We start from the raw sequence: 26,364 nt of genomic DNA, 5'->3' as shown, positions 1-26,364 counted from the left end.
TATATCTGATGAACTCACTGTCCCTAGCTCACTTTTTCCACTTTTGAAACTGTTACCCTACAGTACAGTAAAAAAAATCCGTTCCCATGCCCCTGAGTCTGACAGGGCTCTGCAGTCCTTTTTAACTCTCAGATGGAGGGATAGATAGATACATGGAAATAGAGTGAGGGGTAGGGGAAGGGGCGTAGAGTGCAAATCCTTCTCCAATGCCCTTGCCTGTGTTAGGGCTAACTCTCCCCATGGAGCCTTCTGATGACCCCGGGACTTGTATAGAGGAGAAGAAGGCGCAGAGGGAGGGATGAGAGGATGAAAGAGTGGATAGAAATGGAGATATTGACTGTGCAGCAGCTTGTTTCTCTCTGCTGTGGAGCCAAGCAGAGAGATGTCCGCTAGCCTCAGCACAGTGATGTTGCTGTGCGAGACTGCTCAAACTTTTTTGGTCAGTTAATTGTTGATTGATTTTTGTTTGTCTGTCGAAGTAGCACTCTCCCTTGCAGTTGTTTTTGTGGTAGTGGTGCCTTTATGACAGAGACGCAGCCTTAACTCGTCCTCTGGATTATGCTTATTTACGTGTGTTATTGTTAAGGTGCCTATTGTACTATAAACTCAAAGACTCCTTTTGAGTAGTCTGTTCCATTCGGTGTACTTATTTAGCTTTGATATTCTATTGTTCATTTGCTTCTTTTTCCACTGCCCATTCAACATCTTTTTTGTGCTTGCCAAGACATCTCTTTTTTTCTCTCTCACTTAACTTTTACCTGCACAGTTGAAGGAAGTACGTTATTGTTCCATTATTTAACACCACCCTGTGGAGCCCCTTTGAACCAGTAAGTGTGCTAAAGGGCTAGACAGATAAACTAGACTCCATTTCATATTTGACCTTTCTCTGTTTCTGAACTTTGGCATACAATAAGATGAGGTGATCCTCAGTGATTTTTATACTTTGTAATATACTGAATTTTTTATGCAGTGTTATTTTTCCTACAGATAAGACACAAAGTAACACCTATAAGACCTCAAATGTCATCAGCAGAAAATCTTAAGAGAAATATGTCATTACTGCCCACACTGCATGATGGACAAGTGATCACTGGGAAATGCAGTGCCAAACACCAGTGTTTAACACCAAGGGTGGACACAAAAAGAGAACCTCAGGGGATTAGAGGCTACTGTAGAAAGGACTAAAATAGGATTTAAATTGAAAGTATGCAGCCTCACCACCAACACCATCATGTCTGTCTAGCTGACTGCCAATCTAGCTTTCCAGCCACTCATCCCCTTTTCCCTCAGTGTCTGTCTTCACCTTTGGAAGTTTCAGTGAAGTCAGTGTTTATTGAGCAATTTCAGGACTCATGTCACTCATTTTCCCACAAACATTATTTGTAGTTTTTAAACACTAACACATTCTCCTCGTCTCTCTCGCTCTCTCACCTCAGGAATTGTGGACAAAAAATGTTGTCCAACCTAACAACGCTGATAAGATCAGCAGTAACAAAGAAAGATGGACATTAGTGTCTCTGTAAAAATAATCACATCTGACAGCAAGGCTGTGGGCAAATCGAAGCATGAAATATGAAATTGTCAAATGAAAAGGCAGAGGTGGAAAGAAGATGGAACAATAGGTATAAAATAATGTGGTTTATCAAAGCACACTGGTATTTAATTGTTTAAATACTGTCAATCAATCAATGTCATGAGTGAGCTACATCAGAAAGAGGCAACAGTGTTAGGAGGAGAGAGAGAGAAACAAAGTTCTCAAAAACAAACAAGAAACAACAGGAATCAGGGTTTATTCTCTGAGTTACGGAGGCTATAAATATTGAGGACAGAGAGAAGTTGGAGCCACAAATCACAGTGGATTCACACACATGGTCATGGAAACAGTCAACAATCAATGGTCTGTTTATAGCTTGATTTTTTTCTTTGATTCGGTCAAAATGCACCAGTTGTGAAAATATGGTTTTGGTCCTGATTGATGTCACTAAAGGCTGAGTGTTGGTTTGATTAAGGCCATGTTTGAACTGTCAGTAGCACTGCACAGAGAAAAGCAGGCTCCTCATTCATTTCAAACAGGCAATGGTGTTGGTGCAACAGAGGCTTTCAATCCTGTTTCAACTGAGCAGAAACTATGATATAGTGTTTCTGTGTCTGAAAAGCCTTCAACAATACACATCCTGGTTTTTATGTTGTCCTTTCATCCTAAAGCCAGATGTCCTTTACATTGTTATGCTAAAGAACATTATAAATAATATTTGCCATTATAAATGGCTGCTGTCATTTAATTGTGACTGCAAATGTTTGCCTTTTATATGTCTAGTAAATCTTGCCATCCTTGCATGTGGGAACATTTCTCGTCTGCTGCATTCAGGGCTGCATTCACACTGTTGTTATTTTTGTAGTTAAAGTGCTACCACAGCCACATGTTGTGCTGATAATGAAAAGCACTTTTATTATCACAGTGACTCGCTGCCTCTATCAGTAAACTGTAACAGCGCACCTCTTAAACATTTAAAAACTCCCTCAGCACAGACACCCACTACCAACTTTCTATAGCTACTTCATCCATTTTCAGTCTGTTTGTTGTTGTTGGCTGCCTATGTATTGTCAGTACCTGCTTCTTTTTTCATGTTATTTAGTCAGTCACTGTCATGAATGCCGCTCTAAGATGTTGAACTGTGCCGCTTAAAAAGATGCCAGCCACAGCACTTTATCCAAAGCGACCGCTTTCTGTCTGCCTCCCGGCCGTTCTCTGTACACTTTTAAGTGGAAAAGCAGTTTTCGGGGAAAAAAAAAAAAGAGTAGTGTGAACATGGCTTATAGCGATCACACCAGAGACTTTGAAAATGTATGGCAGAGCATCCTGGATTGTTCTCTGGAAAGCAGGCTGTGGAACATTTTGTTTATGTGCTACTAGCATAACCCAGTTTTAGCACTGTGTTCTGCGCATTCAAGTCTCTTTAGCTTCAGTCGGATCTACTATCAACAGCAATATTCATTTTAAACTGAAATCTTCAGTGAATCTAACCGTGGTCACTACAATGCCAGTAGTCACCTCTACTTTAACTGAGTCACACAGAGGGAAAATAAATAAAGCCAATTTGAAAGCCTACATGTTTGTTTTTGTTGGTTTTTGTGGTGGTGCAAGTCCTCCAGTTTTCAGGAGATTGAAATGCAGGACTGAAGTCATTTGATTCTGTAGCTTGTCAAGAGCTTATTCCCCACATTCAACTTGCCATCAAATCCATGATGTTAAGTGTCTGAGCCAATCTTTCATCTACTCTTTCCAGTCTGTTGCATTCATTTTGTTCCCAGCATACAATGAAGGCACATCACATACAAATTACTGTGCGGAATAGTAAAATATAAAAAATGTATTCATCTGCAGAAGTTATAAAGCCAATAAGCCTTTCTTGATAGGAATTTCTTGACCTGTATTTTATCATGTAAAGTGTGTACCATCTATCTTTTTTTGTTTCCCCCTTTTCTTCTCCCCCTTTCTCACTGTTAAACCGTAAGATAGATCATTAGCTTTAAATGGACTTCAATCCGCTCATTACATGTCCCATTTACCTTCACTGCATAACGCTCTACTTTTCATAACGAGACAGAAAAGGGGGTGGGGGGCAGGGGTGGAGTGGGTCGAAGAACGAAGGAACACACATGTGGAAAGATCTAGACAGGATGAGAACAAGAAAGCGGAGAGATGAGGACAAAGATATGATGAGAAAAAGACAAATAGAAAGTTCCAACCATAAAGGGATTAAAATCTTGTGTGCCTGCAAATTAGGAAAAGAGAATAGGACCTCTACTTTCTTTTTGTTGATACCATCTCTAATAGTAGTGTGAAGTATCTATTCATATTGAATACACTTCAATTAAAAACTAAAAAAAAAGAAGAAAAAAATTATGATAATGGCTACACTTCAGTTCGTGTCTTTCCACACCATTTAACAGCTAATGACTGACGACAGAGAGGAGGAAGTATTTGAACCATGTAATCGCCTTTTTATCAGTGTTATTTTTCTGTGCTTTTTATTAACCCTGTCGTAGGTGATGCATTGGACAGGTCAGTGCAATGTCTGATAGTTTCACTTCATGCATGTCACTTCCAGTTCCTGATGTATTCATATGATTGCAGTGACAATACTATGATAAGTGGTTTCCTCTCATGCATGCCATATGTTTGAGTTTTTAATGTATTTTAATTCATTAATTCTGTGTGTTTGTGCACTTGGGTGCTATTATTTTGTGCTTTCAGTGATGTGTTTATATTTATGTCACTATATGTGTTTTATATGTGCATGTGTCTAAAGATGTAAGCATTATTTAATGTGTGTAAAATTTGTTTTATGTCCATATATTCATACTCTTAAGTGGTGACAGTCTTGTTTATGATGACACTGATGATGACAAGGTCAACCCAGGCTGGTGAAGCATTAAGTGCTTTTTTTAACAGCAGTAATTAGTTTTATGTCACTCCACAGCGGTGTGTTTGACAATCTGTTAAACCTGACAAAAATCAACACAGCCTAAGGACTTGCTGTGCTGAATTTAACACCAGTCAAAAGAGTGCTTCCTTTCCTTTCTTCACGTTAGGTCTTCGACACTGGCACCTATCTGCACTGACTTGTTCATTGACCCAATGTTCTTGCTCCTCCTTCTCTTTGTATCTTTCCATCCCCACCTAACTGCACACCTGCTATCACTTCTTTGTTTCCTTATACTGATCTAACTCCTTCTAGTTCACCCAGTCCTCATAATGCCTCCTCACTCTCTTCTTCTTTGATCCCACAACAAGCATGGGGTTTCATTTCCTCCACCACCCATTTTGCTTTGCTTTCAACCATTCTTTTGTCTCTCTCTGTCCATCCATCTCATATCTGTGTGTCAAGTCATTTCAATTTCTCTCTGTTCCTGAACCCTATTTTATGTCTGACACAATTTTATTTTCTTTTTTTCTCCTCAGAGGTTATTGCTTGGAATCATAGAGTGAGAGGAGAAAGGCAATTCTGGGGAATTACAAAGAATGAAGACTTTTGACTAAGGTCCCAGGCTGGATTTAAATCCAGAATGTGACAATCACAAGGTACGAGTCTTCTGAGCCACTGGGTCACCTTTTAGTCTTAGGTTTCCCACCCTTGTTGGACTCTTCATTGAACCAATTGCATACAAAACATGGGAATAAGATTTAAGGTAGCACAAATGCAGACTAAATTAATGGCACAAATGGAAGGACACAACCTTCATCCAGGCACTGCTAAAAATGTCAATCAACCACTTGTGTGAGCCAACACACACCTTGAGCTGACAATTTACTTAATGTGATAAGATGAAAAGAACATAAGCTTCTACAAGGACTCTATTAAGACATCTGTAAAGGTTTTAAAGATGAAGAAGCAATTGATGGTGCCACTGCCATGCTTGATGCAAACTGATTAAATGCATGATTGAATAAAGAAATTACATGCTCAAGAAGAGTACCAAGCAACCAGTATCGTCTTAAAAATTCCCCACATTTAAAAATTCATAAAGGCCGGCCTGTCATGTGGTGTCATCAGCCTTCCCAAACTCTGTCTCACCAAGTTCACTGCTACTTTTTATAGCCAGTCCATGAAAAACACAACTCATGCAACACTTTTCATTAACCACCACTCCTATATTTTGGTTCAATGCTATAAACTTCTCTATATTTTCCACTTGTCTCAAAAGAAAGGAGCTGTTGCCATTCTGCTCACCCTCAGTCAATTCATATTTTTGCTGTATCCCATTATCTGCTGCTGCTACGACTCAATCTCCCTGCAGGAGCTAGTTCGATTTAATCTATTCTTCTATACACCACCCCCTCCTCCCATACTTTTTTCCCCCTCCGTCACCCTCCTCTGCCCTCTGTATTCTTTTTCCTGTATCTTTTGATTGTCTTGTTCATCACCCCTACCCCACCTGCTTCCTCTTCAATCTGACCTGTTTAGTATCTGATCTCAGTGTCTTTTTTCTTCTCCCTTTAATTATGTCTGTTCCTCCATTCTCTGCTCTTTTTCCTTGTACAGAACAGGATAATGCATATCCTGGTTTCCACCATGCCTGATCACTTCTTCATTTTCCCCTTCATTTCTCTCTCCATCCTCATCTCTTTCCTTTCCTCCCTCTCTATCTCTGTTTTCCTCTCTGGCCAAAGGCCACTTCAGCTTAATCCTGTCTGACAATACCCAAATGAGGCTGAGACATTAGTAATTAAGGAACTTCATCTGCCCCTGAAAGACACCCAAAACACACTCCTGGAGAGGGGATGAGGAGGAGAGGTACACACATACATATAGTTAGCTAATACAGTGACGGGGAAGCCCGCAGTTTAGCTGCCGTTATTGGAAGTAACATTTGATCAGTCTGAATTGTGCGTTGCCTGCGCTGTATTTTTTGGGTCTGTGGTCACATGTCCTGTTTCATATTGTCATTTTCATATTTGCAAAAACAAAAGATAAACAATGACCTTCTGTCAGTTACCATCATCTTGAAAAGACCTCGTCATTAGCTTACTTCAGTTTAAAACAACTTTGAAGCAAACTGCAAATTCATAAAATTCAAGATAATAGATAAGAAAATAGAAGGATAATAAACTCTTTTCCAAAAATAAAAAGAATACACAGCTCATCTATCCTGCACTACATGTGTTTAAGTGCATGTATCAGTGGAAGACTCCACTTGGTAACAGCCTGACCCTTGTACATTGTAGCCCAGAGGACTCTTGTTCTCTCTGTCAGGCCTGTCAGACTGCCAATCACCAGTGCACTTCTTTCTGCAGTGAGCAGATTACAAGTCATGAGCACACTGTACCACAGGCCTGGCTTCTAAGCCTCTAAAACACATTTTCCCCCTAAATTGTTATTTGCAGTGTTACTTTATTCATGAAAACATACACTTCATAAATATTCTACCACAACTAAAATATTAACAACAAGGAGAACTTGTAAAGTGAACCAATGTGCCAGACTGTTTGTCTGACACATACACACACATTCACATGCATACTTAGAAAATGATTTAGAATACTTACTTTAGGTCCTGGAAGGGTTCTGCCCTTACATGTGATGTCTCTACAGAATGGCTGAACACCACGCCTTCATTCCCTGGAGAGAGGGTAAGAGTGGATGAAAGGAAGGAAAATAAATCACACACGTCTTTTGTGTGGAAGCCTGCACGATATTGCATCATTCCTCTATTCTTGGAGCTGTGGCAGACACTTAAAATGCATGACACGCTGCTCGGATCTTCCTTGTGTCATACAAATTATGCTCAAATACAACAATATTTCCAGTAGCAATAAATGCACTTCCTGATAGCATGTCATATCAGTGTCAGAAGAAGTATGAAAATGTGTAGGATGGGGTACCTCAGTCATCCTTTTTTGGTGGTTTTGTATGATCAGTATCAATAACAAAAGGGACACCCAAGTGGCATCGCAGTTCTCCCAAAACATGTATTCCTAATGCAAAACAGTTGCAAGATATAAAAATAATTGTTCATAGAAAAGGTTGGCTTAGATATAGCTCCAGCAGGCACATCTTCTTTAGCCTGCAGCCCTGAAAAGTGCTGGTCATGGTTCTAGCTGAGAGTGTGAAAAGCACATTAGAGGCTCAGCACTGCTACAAATTTAATACTGCACAAGGTAACTATGCCCATTGGCAGCCCCACAGATAACAAAAAGGCTATTGTTTGAATTATTGTTTGAAACTGAAGCAGCACATGGCAGGTTCAATTCAAGGAAGTCCTGGGGGGAAGATGAGGACCACATCTCACCAAAGAAACAGTTGAACCTCCAAAAGAAACCTGTTTTCTGAGGTTTAATCCAAGGCCCATAGCACATTGCCTAAATGTCGATGTAACTGCCTAAAAAAGAAAAGAAGAATCGATACATATCCTGTTGGCAGTGGTGGAAATGGCAGTTAAAGGTGGATCCCTTTGTGTGTTGCAACTGTATGTGATTGCTACTCTCTACAATGATCTTCCTTACCATGCCAGCCATGGGCCATGTTTGTTGTTTCTTCTGACTGTGTTAGGGACTGTTTCACTGCTATATATTCTGTTGTCTGAGACACTCTTCTCAGCACTTTTCTGTGTACATGGAATGCAATAAGCTTGTCATAGCCTGCTGTCCTGGTACACAATATCCATAAAGAGTTTTCAAAGCAGAGCCAATTCACTGGAACCAACCCAGTTCACACTGGGTTTATATTTTTCACACATGGAAATCGTGAATGAGCCCACTAGTATCACACCTCACAAACTGCAATGGCACTGGCTTTGCTTTGGTTGATTCACACTTACATGCAACCTTCCACATTATCTATGCAGTCTTTGGTGTACAGCTCTTGCTACTCAAGAGGGTGGTAATGTGAGGAAAGTTTCTATTATTCATCTTAAATTTAAAAAAAGAAGATCTATCTACAAATCTAAAGGAATAAAAAAATAGTAGCAAAGCATGACTCCACTGGACCTCAGTGCAAGGACTGAATGGCTGAGTTCATATTTGCATTCTTTCCACTGTTTGGTCTCTCCTCTCTCACCTCCATCAAACAGTAAATGACAGCAACAATCACCTCCAGACCTCCACCCACTCAACTCTCACTCCATTCTCTGCTCCCTCATTCCTTCAGAGTGCCTGTAATGGACAAATCTCCCCAATTACCCAGGCTGGTGTACGTGTGTATTTTGCATTTTTGTAGTCCACCCTGAAAGTTCAATTTGTGTGTTTGTGTAAATACACGTTTAGTGAGTTTCTGGTAAATAAAAAGACAAACTACTATGCAAAAAGATATACATGCATACATGCATACACATACGCACGTGCAAACGCACATGCGCACACACACACCACAAACAAACTTATACTTGCTTTTTTCTATATCATTTGAATGAATGAGCAAATGAGAAAGAGAAGACTGTAGTGCACCAAAGGGCGAGTTTTCCATCTAACTTTTTAGTTTTTCTTTTCACTTTTGACATTGCTTTGTCTTTTTTTTCTTCAATTATACTCATCTGGCTTTTCTCAGACTTCTTGCCCATCTGTCTCTTCTCCCTTTCTTTCTGTCTCTCTTTTTCTTACTGTATCTCTCTTGTTCTGGCCTCCCCTTCAATTCAGTAAAAACTGCTCTGCTTGCTGACCCGAGTCTTGTTTGGCTTCACTCATCAAAAGCACTCTGTTTAACAGCCTATAGTGAGTGTGTGTATGTACTGTAAACTCTGTGTGTCCTTAAGTAACCTTGATACTCAACAGAAATCACTCTACTGTTTGTCCACCACTGTATCTTCCCTGCATTATACATTATACGCATGAGGAATTATTTACATCAATTTACAGCTTTACTGTAATATCCTCTTTTGATTATATGACATGGACATAAACATGGCCTTTTTAATTACAATTCAGACAAGAAGGTGTGATGATGATATTACTAGAATTATGTCTGCTATCTGTCTGCTATGCAAGATTAATTTTGGTTCAAAGGAGCATTCATGGTGTTAATGGTGATATACAAAATTGGCTTAATTAATAATGACTAATATTTTTAAAAAATGTGTTAAAAAAAAAAAACAATGATGGTCATTTTGTGCAGAGCATATGTTGCGCTCTTTGTGGGTACCCCTACCTGTGACTCTGAGTTTCTCAGTGCCAATGCTGATCTCCTCTTCATCTGCGGAGAACAGAACTCTCTCTCCATCTGCACTCCTCACCTCAAACCTCTGACACTGAGCCTCCACCATCTCCGAACCTGAGGAAGAGAGAGAGAGAGACATAAAATGTACCATCTGGTGGACGTTTTTATCCAAAGCTCCTTACAGAACCATTAGTGCATGAAGGTTTAGCCTGAGCAGCCATGGAGGGATTTGAACTCTCAACCCCGGCTAAGATTTGTCTCGCTGTGACACCACTGTAACGTCAGAAGAAATATCGGGAGTTGTTTGCTAGAGTGTAGTCTGGCACCTAGTATGATCCATGCTGCTTTGATATGTAATCAGCAGGAACACAATGAAAAAAGAAATTTCGTCTGTGGTACAATGTCCCACTTAGACTGGATAATCCAAAGAACAAGCTGTTCTCCGACAATTCTTGTTGGAGCTACTTCCTACTGAAGAAATAGTCAATATGAAAACTGTTGACAGTGTGCTCTGTAGATTAGTGAGGCGAGGACTGTTTCTGGAAAGAGATACTGCTGCTCAAATTTCAGTTTGACTAACTTTTATTTGTGCTGAGGTGGCAGCAACAGTGTGAGGTGGGAGACCTTATACTGCCGTAATCTACATGGCTAAATACTGCTAGAGGCAAGATTTGGGTGAATTTACCCTTTAAATCAGCTTTCATGAGTTGGTTATGTGAAATAACTACATCAACCAGTGATACTAGGAAAACTGACTTTAAATAATCTGAAAATGTTGTTAATAATTCCATAGATTACATTTAATTTACAGAAGTGTGTATGTGTAGGCGGTGTGCATATGCCCACACTGTCTCTGTAAAGATGAATCATAAACAGGGATATCAGAGGTGAACTGTGACAAGCAAAACTGAATCAGACAGCCTTGTGGTTGGAGCTCCTACAATCCCAGAGAATTCAGAGAATTATAACTTTCACCTTAAATTACATTTCCCTTTATGATTTTGCCTTTAGGATAAAATATATCCTTTGAAGAGAAAAGCAGGGCTTGACAAAGAAAGTTCGGAATATGTTGAAGAGAATATTTTGAACAAACAACACACTTTCTACCTCACATGAAAGTACTCATTCTGAAAGACCATTAAGGAGGTTACGTTTTCATTGCCAAAAGAAGTTCCCTTCTAATGGTAATAATCATATTTCTATTCTATTCACACATGGCGAACCATGTAAAGAGTGCATGTTCCAAGAAGTGAAATACATAGCCATTGAAAATAAATTAGATAGAGAGTGAAAATGAAATCACTCTGTATCAAAGCAAGGAAACAAATTTGGGTGGTTCAAGTACACCTCTTTTCAATAAAGCGAACTCAGAATAGACAATTTCTCTTCAGAATATCTACATGCAGGATGAGCATAAGGTGAGCTCCTTATTTCTGCCAACACATTAAGGTTCAATTTCCCCAAGAATGTGAGTTCAAATTATGTGATAGCTCATATTCAAAAGGAAAGGCAGTGCTTTTGAAACCAGCAGCAAACACTGTGTTAGTGTTGCAAAATGAAGAAATGGAGGATTTATTTTTATGTCTCTGTGACATTTCTCAGACCCAAAGAACCAAAAATACTGGTTGCACTAGTTTCTAATTTCTAAAATTGTCAATTAAGTAATTAGGCTATCATCATCAGTTTTTTGGCCACTAGGGCACAGGAGGACTTGAAAAGAAGCAGTTTTGGTTTAAGTGTTAATATAAACATTACCATCCCATTGGAGCTATATTTCATGTTCTCGTCTCTGAGGTAAGAAAAACATGAAGAAAAACATCAGTGTAGGCCTCTTTTAGATCTGCTCACATGTGTCAAAAACTTACATCACCAGAATTTGCATATATTTAGAAATATATTCTTAGGGGATGTATGTGCTTATTGTCTATGGTTATCAGCTATTTAAGCAAGTAGCATACTTCAGCATCAGCTATTAGTTGTTGCCAATTTGCTGTGTTAGACAAAACACTGACACTGCTCCAAATGGTTGAAAAATCTCACTAGATTTGCTGTTTGTGGCTTTTCAAGATAAGGTTGGCAGGGAAGTCTGAAAAGTTGATAAATCTATTGATAAAGTTGCCAAATTAACCACAGTGGTCACAATGGCAGTTTGCCTGTTCTTCATCCATGTTCCCTTCATTTTGTGATTTGGACTGTCATGGACCACTTTTCCAACCTCAGTGAGGAAAAGGGAAAGTCTCTATCTGTCCCTGCCCCATCCCCTTCATTCAATGTCTGGGCTCCCAGGCTTTTACAAGTGTCAATTAGAAACCCAGAGTGCCTTGTCAGTCATAATCAAACTTTATTAGCAGCCATCAATCTGGGATTAAGCTCCTTTTCTCATCTCTCTCTGCCTTTATCCTGTCTATCTCTTCCTCCTTAAGCCTCTCACTACTCCACTGACGGTGTGAAAAAGCAATTGAGATTTGTGTTGTGTGTGTGGGAGTGTGTGTGTGTGAGAGAGAGAGATGAAGAGAAAGTGAAGCTTGTTTAAATTGGAGATGTGCTGTGCTAGTTGCTGTCTCAGACCAGACATCTAGCTAGTTCTCTTTGGCTGTTCAGCTCTTGTCCCATAATACAGCTCGTAGTGCAGATTTCCAACACTGGTGCAGGTCAGCATATTTCCAAAGGCTTGTGTTTTATTCACAGAAAAAGTTCTTCTTGTCTTCTCAGTAGCAGTGTACAAAAGATTCAGAAACAGCAGGAAACAGTCAATGATGATAGTGAGAACTTGGAAAATGTAGTCTGAGGGAAATGAAAGAAAAGTGTGTGCATGCCCAACATATTTCAGACACACTGTAGGACAGCAGTAGCATCACGCAAGGTTATAAAAGACAACATAAAGGTATGCCTGTTCATAATTTAAGGCCAATTTACAGATAGGAGACAACTATTAATAACAACCACTGTAACTTGGTATGTGTTAGGCTTTCCTTAAAATAACATAAAGGATAAATATAAATATGAAAGATTATCATAAAATAATTTGGTCTTTAGCTATAGTACTGTGACAAAATATTCCCTTCACAGTGGAGCTGTAATGTATGAATACATAAGAAGGTGCCTATGGCTTTCACACTAAATTGAAATGAATACAAAGCAATTTAGTACTCACACCAGGAGCAACAACATGAGGCCTGAAGTTCTTTGTTTCAAATGAGAAAAGGACTGACAGAGAGTGGAGCAATGGTTGGTAGAAACATGTCAGCTGTGTAGTTTTACTTTATGCAAATGAACAGTGATGTGGTGTAGAAATAGTAGATGCATTCACTTGATTTTTTTTCTTTTCCGGCTGTAAAACCTTTTTTTTAAGTTTATTTCTAATTGATGTGTCAGTCAGTAATCCTCTAAACTGTGAAATAGGAGAAAGGCTTATTAGAGCTGTAGTGACTTCTGAAATATTTGTTCTGTCTGTTAACACTTACAACAATGAAAAGAACAGAGCATATAAAGCATGGAATATCAAGGAGCACACCTAATATAATTAAAAACACTTTAAAATGACATAACTTCAGTGTGCTGAATGTCTTCCACAAATTTTACACCTTTAGTTGTCACCAACATGAGGAGTAGTTTGTCCAGTAATAACTATCTGATATTTTTCCTTCATCTTGTTAGCAATCTGCAGGTAGCTAATGTTAATGCTGTATAAATCAAATGCTTTTGGTCAATTAATTTGCTCCTACAAATGTCTCTCCCACTGCTAACACCAAAGTAATTCTGCTGTCACCAATAACAACAGGAGTCCTCGTTAGGCAGACATGTTAATTGATGCACTGATTTAAATAATCACTTCCTGACAGGATCTCCTCTGCTGTCACAAGTGGCTCCCACAGCAGGATCCTTCAGCGATAATAAAGCTTTTAGAATATTTCACTAATGAAGAGATGCACTAGAGAAAGAAATTATGAAACAAAAAGCACAACAGTACAATGCATGTGATTTGAGGTCTTGAGTCAGATCAGAACTTTTTACCATTTGGAGCATGTGACATGAGCTCAAGTCTGCTGAGCCCTTAAGGTGCCCTGCAGATATCACAAGCATTCTAATGTTTTAACCATGGTGCTACAGCACTGTGTTGGGATTATTACCATTTTCAAACACAACCACTGCATTTAATTTGAGATAATGAATACATGCTCAACTCACTTTTGCCCATTCATTTCAGCCTGCTGTCGCGGGTTAATTTCTGGTTGTCATGGTTCACACAAAACCCCTGTCATCAGCTATAGTTCCACACGTTTCTGCTAAACAATACAGTTATTCTAGAATTTGTAGAAACAAAGCTGTTGACTTTCAGGTTATTCATCATGTCTGCAATATTCACACTCATGATTCAGTATGACACTGTGAAGTTCGTACTACAGTGAAGTAGTGAAACCTCTCTTTGTTCATCTTATGTGAAGTTATTGCAACAAGTGACGCTCTACATCTGCTTTAATCTGAAATGGGTCTGAGAAAGAAGTCATTATGTCTTACTATCAAACTTTATCACAGTGCTCAAACTTAAGTCTCTAAAGGTTTGTTCTTCTTTGAACAGTTTTAAAATAAAGCGAAACATTTAACACTTAACAATTTAATTTGTGCCTGAATTTTCATGTGATGTTCTGATATTAGTACCATGCTTACCTCACATTCATAAAGAACTAGAGGGTACACAAAGAACTCAAGCGTCTGACAACAACTGTCCAACTTGTTTCACCCAGTCATGATTTACTCAGTCCATTAGTTTGTTAAGGAGTGCAATGTGATATGAAATTTCTGTAAGTGTAAGAGAAACACACGTCTGTTACAGTGGCCTAAGAGTAGTAAAATCACATTTATTAAGAAGAAATGTTGTACATGTTTACTTAATGCTCTCATCAATATTTTTTTTTTTTTTTTACAATGGATCAGCTGACTATGTATAATGTGAAAGGGTTGCTCTATGCTGACTCTGTACTGTTTGGGCCTTTGAATGCTCCACTGAAATAACCTAGATTTCTACAACATTTTCAAATGGGCATCTAAGAAAATACTTCTAATTCACATCTCCAACACACTGTTTGAGGCTGACACTGTTCTATATTTTACTATCTTAACCTGTCCCATAATGGTTACTTAATCTCTAGGTTCCTTTCATCACAACTTTCAATTAATTCTGCTTCTGTTTCGGGAGCCTCCTCTCTTGTTCTTGCAACTCAAGTTCTGAATTGGGTAAAAACAAAAGAACTAATTTATTTAATTTTTCATATACTTCAATGGAATTTGGAGTTCTCCCATTTGTATTCTGTAATTAATGAACACAGGACATTAAAATGGTACCCATGTAACTTTTTTTAACCGCTGCACATTAAAGCATTGAGGCTATAATAAAGTTATATGGGTCTTCTATCCTGGATTTTTTTGGATTTTTAAATCAAGGCTTTAAATTAGGGCTTCTAGCAACGAAGGGATATGACACAAGATGACACTGTAAAAGATCTGGGGGATGGGTACAAAGAAGACTGTGGCTAAGCCAAGTAAACACTGCATGCATGGTTGATTTTCCCAAACAGGTCAAGATGAATTTTTAATTAAAACCAGCTTCAGTGTGCTTTGTGATTATGCCTCCCCACTACTCTCACCTTTCTGTCCCTCACTATCCTTCTCTCACATCATGGTGATAGGAGATTGCAGGAGTGGGTAAAACACTATGTGACAATCATGTAAATATATGTTTCTTTACAAGTGCTTCTGGTCATGCAAATAGTTTTGTGGCCATGCACATTTGCATATGTGAATGCTAATATATTCTCCAGCCAAGACACATTTCTAAAATTGGTCTGTTTTTGTCCCTTGGCTATACATATATTTAAAAAAGTCGACCGTATTTTGTCTTGTTTAAATCACTCTATAGTTTTCCTTAGGTCAAAATTCTGGCAATATGTTAAATGCAACATTAAAGCTTTTAAGCAAAATATGAGGTTATATAACTCAGACTTTAGTGTCCTTGTGCTGGTTAAATGGGGATTTTATGGCTGTTTTTAAGATTTCTCTGGCTGCCTTTAATGCTTGGCTGGGTCTGGCCATTGGCTAAATCACTTTTCACCTTTTATGAATTGGACTACAGCCTGGGATCTCCAGGTGGGGCCCGTTTTGTGTGCCTGGGACACACTTTGTCCTATACTTAATGATACACGTAACACTACAATGTAGAGGCTAAACTGGCCACTCTTCTGCTTTGTTGGGTATTCATAAGCATAAATGTTTCATGCAATTATTACAGTCAGTGTATATATGAATATAATGTTTACTAATTCAGATTAAATCAACAATGCCTGGATAACTACAGGGTGTGTGCAGCTTCAGAGAAGTCTACTAAGTTTTTACACTGCTGAAAAACACAAATGATTCTTGAGTTTTTAAGATTTACAGATATTTGGCTGGCTAGGTGTGCATGCAGGCCAATATTGATCCAAATTTATAATTTTATGTGACTTACAAACTACTGGTGTCAATATTAAGATTTTGTCTTTGGATATTTTCATGCCAGTTAATAATGTGTTGCTTGTCCAGTGTGTCTACAAACAGATAAAACCAGAGGATTAAATATTTTTATGTTATATGTACATGTACGTGAGTGTGTACATGCTTTTGAGAGAGGGCTGGCAACATGTGTTGAATGCTACACATGAATTTATCATTGGTCAACAGTGTGCTACCATAGCCAAAGATGCAACAGCAGGTCCAAGTGCCTTGGTGTCTGTGCCCACACGCTCACACAAGCACACATAAAATCACAGCGGGACATATATTAGCTGTTGTAACCGTTCTCTTTGACACACAGTCTTAGAGACCAGAATGTTTCCTGATCCTTCCAAATCAGGTGCTGACCTCAGGCAGTAACAAATCTGTTTGTTTTCTTGAAAAGAAACTTTGCAAACAGTATTGGTTTCAACTTAACACTAGCAGCAAACTCTCCCTTTGATTATGGTGGCATTAAGCCTCCCATTGGCTATGCTTAAGAGATCAACAACCAGTGCACATACATATAAACACACTTGCCAAATGAGCTATTCCTCTTAGCTATGTGACCATAAGCAATGTTTCTTATTCATTTATGCAAACTACTGAATGTGTATGTGCATATCTGTGTGTTTACTAACAATCAGCAAACAAAGACCAATGAACCAGAGCAAGTAGCAACACTACTATAAAAGTATCAGGATGGACAGCAAACAGCATGTATCCTTGTTGAGTAGTAAAAAGAGTGGATCACATTGTTCAACAAAATTGATAGTAGCAATTTTTTGTCCTTTCTACAATTAAAGTGTACAAACAATACAATTAACTTTCTGTGTAAGGTAATTAATTTTGGCTTTGACTGGATTTCACTCACTAAACTTCCTGATTAGTTATTCAAACATGGCATGGCTTATCAGTGGATTAAGATGAGTATTCTGTTGAGTGAATCAGGCTGATATGCTTGTCAGTTCCCCTCCTGTCTAGAATGTCAAATTTAATGAATATTCAAAAGCCCAGTGGGCGCTTTTGTGTGTTCTGTGAGGGGAAATGTTCCTAAGGGGGGATTTGTGCAAACCACCTTACGCAATACACGGCACATGTGTAGAAATATTTAACCAAATGTTGGGTAAAATGTTTCTGTCTTATTTTTGGAAATAATAATAATTCAGTCCCACTGAGCTAATGATTAGGTGCATATGGTCCCATGTTAGTAAGTGAGCTCTTGTGGCTCTCAGCAAGGAGACAGAAACAAGGGATCAGCAGAAGTTAGAACTAAATATTTAACGTGAAATATGCAGAATGCTTTATTTATTATTTTCACACTAGTGAGACTTTTTCTGTTTCCCTAGATGCATAAATTAACCTGACATGTAAGAAAGAGGTCAAAGGTCAGAAATGAACCAGAAACATTGTGGTTACATGATATGCATCGTAACCTGCAAACCTAAACCCGCAAAACACACACACACACACACACACACACACACAGCCGTGCCCTGCTACAGTGCTTGTTGTAGGACGATCTTTTATGAATGCTGGTATTTGTCATGCTTCTCTCTGGGACTAATTTTATACACCAAAGATCACTTGATGAGCCATGCTGCAGTTCCCTCAAAGTGTCTTTGCTGGCATTTTTTGTCACTTAAGTTCTATCTGATTGAATGTTTCTGCACTTCAGCTGAGTATCACATTATCTCTTTCTATTAATGACATTGCAAAAATGCCAAAAGTGTCTGCTTTTTATTCCTTTAAACGGTACAATATAAGTTAACCTCACTTTTATTTGACATTGTATTCTTTCTTCTATTGATGTGTTTAAATATTTTTTAAGGTGTTGGTTAAAGCTGTAGTTCCAAGTGATGCTGTATTTAATGGCACATTGAGAATTGTATCTATTATTCTTTCCCCCTTGTGTTTGCAAAAGCGGATGGACATAAATATAATGTAGTCCAATACAAAATGAACACTAACAGCTTAAAAAATTACCATGGACTTGAATCAATCTATCTCTGTGTGTGTTTATAACATTGGTGAAAAGACATCACACACACCTGGGAGAGAAAAAAAGAGAGAGAACGGCCCCACAGTCCTTGTCTGAACCTCGCTCATCATGCAGCAACACTACAAAGTTAAGGTTTAAGTTATGAGTCAACTTCGTGCAGAATTAGTTGACTGGAGTTGAAAGTGAGCCACTATAACTTTGAGAGATAAGTGCTGCATAGCACTGTTTGAGGAGTGACAGAATAAAAGAGGGACAGAAGGGGGCAAAAGAGAAAGCAACTACATTATTTTGGCCCTTTGAAAGTAAACACCACGCAACACAACCATGATGCAACAGCAGGAAACAAGAGGGTCACCACATCATTTGAAGTGTTTCTACCAATCAAAGAGAGAGACAGGCCGTCTGCTGTGCCACAGCACACCTTGAGTCTCTTCAAGGTGTTTCTAAGACACCTTTAAAGAAACAGACAAAGATAAATGAGGGAAAAGATAAGAAAAGGAGGAGAGAGGAATACTGAGGAGACAAGAGGAAACTGCATTGCAAAGCACTTTTTAATTCAACTTTTGAATTTGCCACAGGTGGGAGGGTGAGATTCATGCACTGAGGGACACAAATTATTTATTTAGAGTTGATTACAGTCATTAATATGGTAAGGGAGGAGAGAAAGAGACAGAGGGAGAGATAAATGAGTGCCGTTTGTCACCTACATTAATCAACCTGATCTCTGGAGTCAGGGCTTTTGGATGGAGGGAAGATGAAATGGTGGAAGTGCCGATGAAATGAGAGGCAAAGGCTATGCCATGCAGCTCTACATATTCCTACAGAATTTAAAGCCTCAAACACAACCAAACAACTATTAGACTGTCAGTGTTAACAACATGATACTGCTAAAAGTAAGAAACCTTATTCATTAAATTACATTTCATTTCATTTCATTATCTTTCCATCTCCTTTATACCCAGCTGACGATCAACTGACAATTTTCCTTCACAAGAACTCTTTAATTAAATAGTTGATGTGATTCAAATTAGTCTTGTATTGTGCATCCCATACACAGTTTTTAATCACTCTGTTGTCCTTGTTTTTCTATATCTTGTCTTGGTTAAACATAAGCAAAGCCAAGGAGAACCTTTAGCAGCACATTGGAGCAGTGCACATAGAGGAAACTAAGATAAACACAGGTAGAGATGATGTTGCTGACTTGTCCTCTTACATGCTTAGGTTTTTGCAGCGCTCACCTTATATTGTGTCATCTTGGGTTTAAGTCCAGGAATAATTTCCTGGTGGAGGTCTGAGCTCTGTATTTTATGCGGGAAATAACTGCAGGCTGTGTCAAATGTTGTGTACTGAAAGGCTACCAGAAAAATAAAAAGTTACATTACGCTGCCAGATTTTAACACCAGCCAGCTAAGCTAAAAGTGAAGCTAAGTCTGGAAACAAACCTGACTAGGATCAGGCTTGTCTGCAGGGATGCTTTCCATGGTAACTTAAGATGAACTTATTTGACCTGCATTATGTAACACACTTACATAAAAATAAGTCTTTATTTATTAAAGTGAGCCTCACTTAAACTGGTGAACTTAATTCATGACACACTGTTCACTTCAGGTTTCTAGTGCTTGCTGCTAGTGCTTGCTGCTGTCTTGGTGACACTGTGATCAAAATATATCAAAAATATAAAATAATAAAAAAAAAAATAAAAAAATAAAAAATATATATACTATATGTCTTTGGCACGAATAGGAAAAATAAATAAATATAAATGGATAAATGAATGGGAACAGTTCCTGGCTGGCAGTTTTAAAGTTTGCAGACCAAGTTATGTGCATTATGATATGTCAATCATGGGGCAGCATGGCTCTCAATGGGATTAGAATGACAAGTCAGCACAGGGAAACATGTCCCCTCTCAAAAGCTCCAGGCAAGCCCCAGTCCCAGACCCAATCAGCTTACTATCACATGAGTTAGGAACAAGACATCAGAAAAAGAAAAAAAAAACATGCATAGTAGACAATCTAGAGTTGTTTTTCTCATTGGAAAAGTTGAAGAACTGGTCGTGTAGGGTATGTCTGATCTTCAAGGCTTTCTTGTGACTTACATGCCTCTGTGAACATAATTACATTGATATCCTGAAGTCATGACAAATACAAGCTGCAGGAGATAATAATCTTGCATTTAAATATGAGTTAGTGAGCCTTAACTGAGACATTTTATTAATTGACCTTTTACATTTGCAATAAAGGCTGAGTGCCAACTAATAGTAGCTGCTTTTAGGCAGCATGGTGCTTGTATTTGATGGTTTTTGCAGTGCATATACAATGTCTGACTTAACTTACTACATGAATGTTCCTTGCACTCTGTTATTACTCGGCAGCTTGCAATTATGAAGATTTATAAATGGTAACATCGTCCACTATTTGCAGTTACTGAAAGTCTTGCTGGATAACAGCATCAGCCTGGTGCCTGGAATGTAAAAGCAACATGGCATAAGTGCCAAAAGGGATGTAGTGGTGTTCAAAATTGAACGTGAGTCTAGGAGGGAGCTTGGGCATTCTATCCTTTCATTCAAAATGCACACAGTTATAAATGTTTGTTTTCCAAACATGCCTAAAGGAATACTGAGTCATTGTTCTGACCTTGTGGCAGATTTTTCAACCATGATGCACTCTGCATTATTCATGTCTTTAACTCAGACAATGAGGGAAAAAAGTATGGGCATGTCCCACATAAAACTTTAGCTTACACCATTGTTGGTTTTAAATATGTGCAAATGTCTCTTTTGATAAGTAAATTTATCAGCACAATTATGTACATTCACATTTAGGAGATAAATAAAATAATCACACATCTTTCTGACTGGCTGCTGGAGCCAGCTGAAACAAGTACTTTTTGGGTGGATGTTTGTGAAATTAAATTGACAGAAATGGTGTCATAAAACAGCTTTCTCAGTTCCTGATGAGGTGATTTTGTGCCGATGTAAAGTTGGAATGTTTTCTGCTATCCTGGCAATAAACATGCGCTCACAAACACGCATAAAGTCTCCCTTATTGGGGCACCAGTGTTCATGTTTAACTTACGTCATCCAGCAGCATTTGTCAATTTTTTTTAACATCCTCTTATTAAACACAGAAAAAAGATGGTTATTTTTCATGGTTGTATAACTCCTTTCAATGTATAAACAGTAAAATAATATTGTGGCTTTTACAATGTTCTCTTTGAGACATACTTTATCAACAGTGAAAACATTTTCCAGTGCCTATAATATGATGCAGCTGCAGTGGCAGTGAGCAAAATAATGCATATACTGCAATCCAACAACACAACAAACCACAAACTATCACAAAAACAAAACAAACAAACAAAAAAAAAAAAAACATGCACACATAAAATTGCTTCAAGTTTTTATTTAGTGTGAATCTACTAAATTTACTTGCACTATAGTATCACATTTGTCTTATTTTGTCCATGACTGTCTTGTGCAAAAATAGAGATTAGTTGGAGAGTGTATCATATAGTATTAGAGTATTACTAATGATGGACACTTGTAAGACAGATTAAAATGGTTTGATTACAAAACTACTGTATTAAAAAGCGGAAATAGTCTCTGATTTATTATAATGAATAGCATCACAGCCTGCTCAAAACACCCTTTACTGAATATTCCCTGCAATACCAGAGGCAACAAAAGTGCTCCCATGCTTGAAGTAGTATATTCAATCATTTTATTATTGTGTCCAACCACCAGCATACAGTATGAAGCCTATAGCTCACTGGTGCAGAAGGGTGGCTTTATATGAACCATTAAATCCATTCCTTAGGGCAACACATACCCACACATATGAACAAGTGATGAAAACAATATTTGCCATCTTGCAGCCAAAAACAGTATGCAGACAATTAGGCTTAGTGCAATTAAAGTGCAATCATAAGGATAAATGACAACAATGGCAGTAAATCCATGCCTTTATTGAGTCCTTGATGGCCCCTTAAGTGTATTCCAGTTTGTTAATGCTCAGCTCTATGTATTTTTAATTGCCTCATTAAAACCACTGATTTGATCATAGAGCGGCAGCATAAAATGAGGAAGACGTGCCATCTGAACTTTGCTGATTGGATGAGGGGGAGACACATAGAATCAGACTGCTTAGTATCTCTGTGTTTCTCAGCCAGCCAAATCAAGCCAGAAAGATCTCACTGTGGCTGAAAATGTGATCACAGCGAAATATGATTGTTATGTACATCATTTATTTCTCAGAGGGGGATTTGCAAAGATGTAGATTCATAATTAGACTGTGTGTAATGGAACAATTGAATTTTATGCAAGGCTTTGCAAGTGTTCACTCTGCACAGTAATCACCAAAAACCAATTTTAGCCAACATTCAACTGTTTAAGTGCTACACTGGTGCCATGTTTCTGAGAATGGGTGAAAACAAAATATAATAAAATTCCTTACATTCTTACATTTCTACAGCTACAAATCCATGAATCCAGTTTAACTCCAACAACACATGAAGTAATTTGACTTTCTTTTGGGAAATTCACCTGACGTTTACAACAAATCATTAACCATCTATTACTCTTTATGGCCTTTGCTTTGCAGTCCCCTAATTTTGCTGCTCTGATAATCCACTTTTTGAGCTACATCAGCTGGACGCCAGAGAAACAAGGTGAGCGATTCCACCCAGATAAAAGGTAACATAATTAGTATAAGAAGGTAAAGATAATGAAGCGATAAATGTAAGCCAGAGTTTAGGAGAAGGTTACAAGGTTAGCGGGGAATTCATTGGTTTAATAAGAGATGAGGTCCATGCATGATTAAAAAAAGGGGGAGTGAAAGGTAAAAATGACACAACAGAATAAAGAGAGGATGAGAGAGGAAGCACAGAGGAAACAGAAGGAATAGGACAAGAGAAAGACAGGGGGATATGTGTGTTAAGGGAAGGATAAAAAAGAGAGAGAGAGAGGAATGGGTTGATTGCTGAAAGTCACTTTCAGAGTTGGGAAGGTTATTTTTATGGCAGGTAAGAGTGAAGGACCTCTCAGACACTAACACACACTCTAACTTCCCAAAATCAAACTTTTCCAACACATGCACACTCACTAACACACACACTTGTCCCTAACACTTCCCCAGATGCATTTGGCTTCTGCAGCTATACTTATTTCTACTCCTATAAAATAAGACACACACACACACACACACACACACACGGATAATGAGTGCTACCAAAACCTCTCCTGCTTGGGGAGAAAGAGCATTCATTATCGGCACCATGCACTTAGAAAAATGAAAAGTCAATAAGACAACCAGAACATAAACACACTCACACAGGCTGTAATGACTGTCAGTTTTGCCAAGAGGCAGGCACACAGGTAAAGAGAAGGGGAATGGGAAATAAACAGTTAACAATAATTGAGCTGTCCAGTTTAAGCACTTGTCAATATTACGCTCGGTGGAATTCTAAGTACACAGCTTTAGTCCTTTCTAAACCGTCTTAGCATAAAACTATATTTCGTTATTATTACTGTATTTTTGCTTTCTTTACTGTTAAGTGAGAGCAGTAAATACTGTGTATCAACATAATCATTAGCAACATAATTTAAGTGGCAATTTGACTTATTATAAAGCTTTTGTTATTTTTATCAGTATTTTACAGTTTTTTTACATTTGCTCAGCCAATCAGACCTGAATAAATACTATCTCCTTTCATGATGATTATCCCTCTGCATGCACCCTTTCGGTGTATGCCACTCAGACAACACTGCTCTGCCTCTAATACTGGGACATCATCACCAAGGCAGGTGAAAGGGTACGGCTTCAAAACTCCAAGTTCACTCATCATCTTTATGGTTGGCCATTCAGAAGACAAAGATGACAGGTTCTCATTCACATTAACGAGCTGACGGCAACGGAAAGGGTGGTGAGGAAGAGGCAGGATGGAGGGATGGAAGAAACAGAGAGCGAGAGCAATAAAACTGAGATGAGAAGCCCAAGGCCAACACATGTACTCAGACCCTCTCTCTAAAAAGATGGGCCCTCGGGGGGTGGGGGGTGGGGGGGGTAATTTTTGTCGTCACAATGGAGAGGAAAAAGATCAAAACACAATACACTGCTGTCCTTTTGTATCCTCTGCTGTCTTTTTCGGGAATTCATGAAGTATCAAAGAATCAAATTACTAAAAACTCAACATTCATCAGTTGCCTCTTGGCGCTGATGTGTAAAAGAAATGTCAAACACCTAACAAAAAAGTCTGTTCAAAGAGGAACTAGGGCCAATGTTCCCCGCAAGCTGATATTTTGATGACCTAGGTCTAAGAATTTCTACTGATCAATAAATCATATTGACCCCATAAAAGACTTTAAGACACTATCTTGACAGTTGTTTCTTCATTTTGTCCCCAGAGGGAGTGATTTTACCACAGAGCTGAGGTCTTTCTCTCCCTTCTCCACTCCATTTCTGTGCCGCCCATATCAGTACCTATTTTACCATCTGATATGTAATGAGGTGTCAGTACACCTGTGTCTTGGTAGTCTATGTTAATGCTGTGGTCCAAATGTTTGTGGGCATTTCATCTTTCCATACCGCTGACCATGATGGTCCTGCACCTCTTGTACAAGCTGGAGCGAGCTGTTCAGACGGTGAGTTTCAGTGATGAATACTAATAAGGGGCTTACTGAGGTGGAACTTTTCTGCTTCTGATGTGGCAAGCATCTGGTGAGAAGAAATAACCGTCTTACTTTCAGGATTTCTGAGTATCCTTGTAAGGCTACTGAAGAGAGAGAGTGTGTGTTTTTGTTTGTTTGTATGTGTGTGTGTGTGTGTGTGTTAAATGTGTAGCTGAGTCAGCACAGAAGTAACAGGAGGCGGCGGCAGGAGGAGACCAAGGGATTTCCGGAGCCCAATAGAAGAAGCTCCTCAGGAGGATTCATCTGTCCCATTTCATCCCATCAGCCAGTCGCTGAGGTCTTTAGTGTGTGTGTGTGTGTGTGTGTTTGCATGTCACAAAGTGGTTATTGATGGAACTCCTACTTGCTTGGCAGGTTTCCCTGTGTCTGGGGGAATCTTAGCCCAAAGTTGTGGCTGCTGTGCAGGTGTGTGAATATGTGAGTGTATGACAGAAAGTACAAGGTTTGTGTGTAACTTGAGTGTGAGACAAGAATAATAACAGTAAGAGAATCAAGTGTGTATAGGCCAGTGTGAGTTCAACAAGTGTGTAGTCACTCATGTATGATTGACACATGTGTGTCTGACTGCTAACTGAGTTAGGACACACAACTCTCTCCATGTCATCCTGCAGCGGTCTGACTAAGCTGGCTGCAGTGGGCTGGTCTGGCCATCTAGTTTTAAAACAGACTGATTCTGCTGACTCCAAGATAGGCACGCAGACACACACTCACTCAGACACACATAAGCATTAAAGTGCCTTTTCTTCGTGCGTAAAGCAGCTTTAGGGAGTTTTAACAGCGGGAGGTGAGCTGTCAGGGATTTCAAACCTTCAAAGTGTCAAAAAGGGAAAGAATGTGTGTGCGTAGAAGTGCCTGGCCAGCCTACAGGAGTTGAACATCTATATGCTGCATTCACATCAAATGAGCAAGACAGTGGAGAGGAGCCTTCTACCTGAAAATACCATTCACCTCACCTGTCTTCTAGTAAATGTTACTTGGCAATGATCATCTGTATAACATCCTGAATTCTGACGTTACCACCAAACACACAAAGTCAGGTCTACAGAGTGGTACTTTCATTTCTAGAGACCATAAGCACATTTAATGATGGCAGCTTATAATAATCAATCCAAGCACGGTTCCATACATGCTCCGAGGTTAAATGATATGACAAATACATCAGGAATAACAATTAAACCAATCTGTCCATAATGATGACAGATTTTTTCCACTGTTTACTGGTTACTGTCGACTCTTTTCGCTTTTCACATAAATTTCTGTTTCCTTGAGTATTCAAGGCGTCAGGTGTTAGGCAAATAATTAATTCTATATTTGCAAATGTTTTCAGTAAGATAGTGGTGAAAGGCTGGGATGCAGTGAGAGGGAATTTGAGCCATGTCATGTTTAATTTCCAAATGCAACCACATTTCCTACTAGCCAGGCACACACTGGCAGGATCTTGTGGCTCATCAAATCACACACTGAATCTAAAAGTGCTTCTGCTGGCATCACCAGGA

General features: G+C 38.8%; 1 protein-coding gene across 1 annotated transcript in view; it reads right to left on the bottom strand.

Annotated features, from left to right (window-relative positions):
• Window positions 1-26,364, bottom strand: part of LOC108875774 (zeta-sarcoglycan-like) — a 303,691-nt gene that overhangs the window by 37,371 nt on the left and 239,956 nt on the right. The window contains 2 exon segments of the mRNA XM_051070717.1: window positions 7,052-7,124; window positions 9,645-9,767. Of these exon segments, the coding sequence (XP_050926674.1) occupies window positions 7,052-7,124; window positions 9,645-9,767 (196 nt within the window).

This window comes from Lates calcarifer, linkage group LG5 (assembly GCF_001640805.2).
Source record: "Lates calcarifer isolate ASB-BC8 linkage group LG5, TLL_Latcal_v3, whole genome shotgun sequence".
Classification (NCBI taxonomy): Eukaryota; Metazoa; Chordata; class Actinopteri; family Centropomidae; genus Lates; species Lates calcarifer.
The sequence above is the reverse complement of the archived record's forward strand: the minus strand, read 5'-3'. Positions and strand labels throughout refer to the sequence as shown.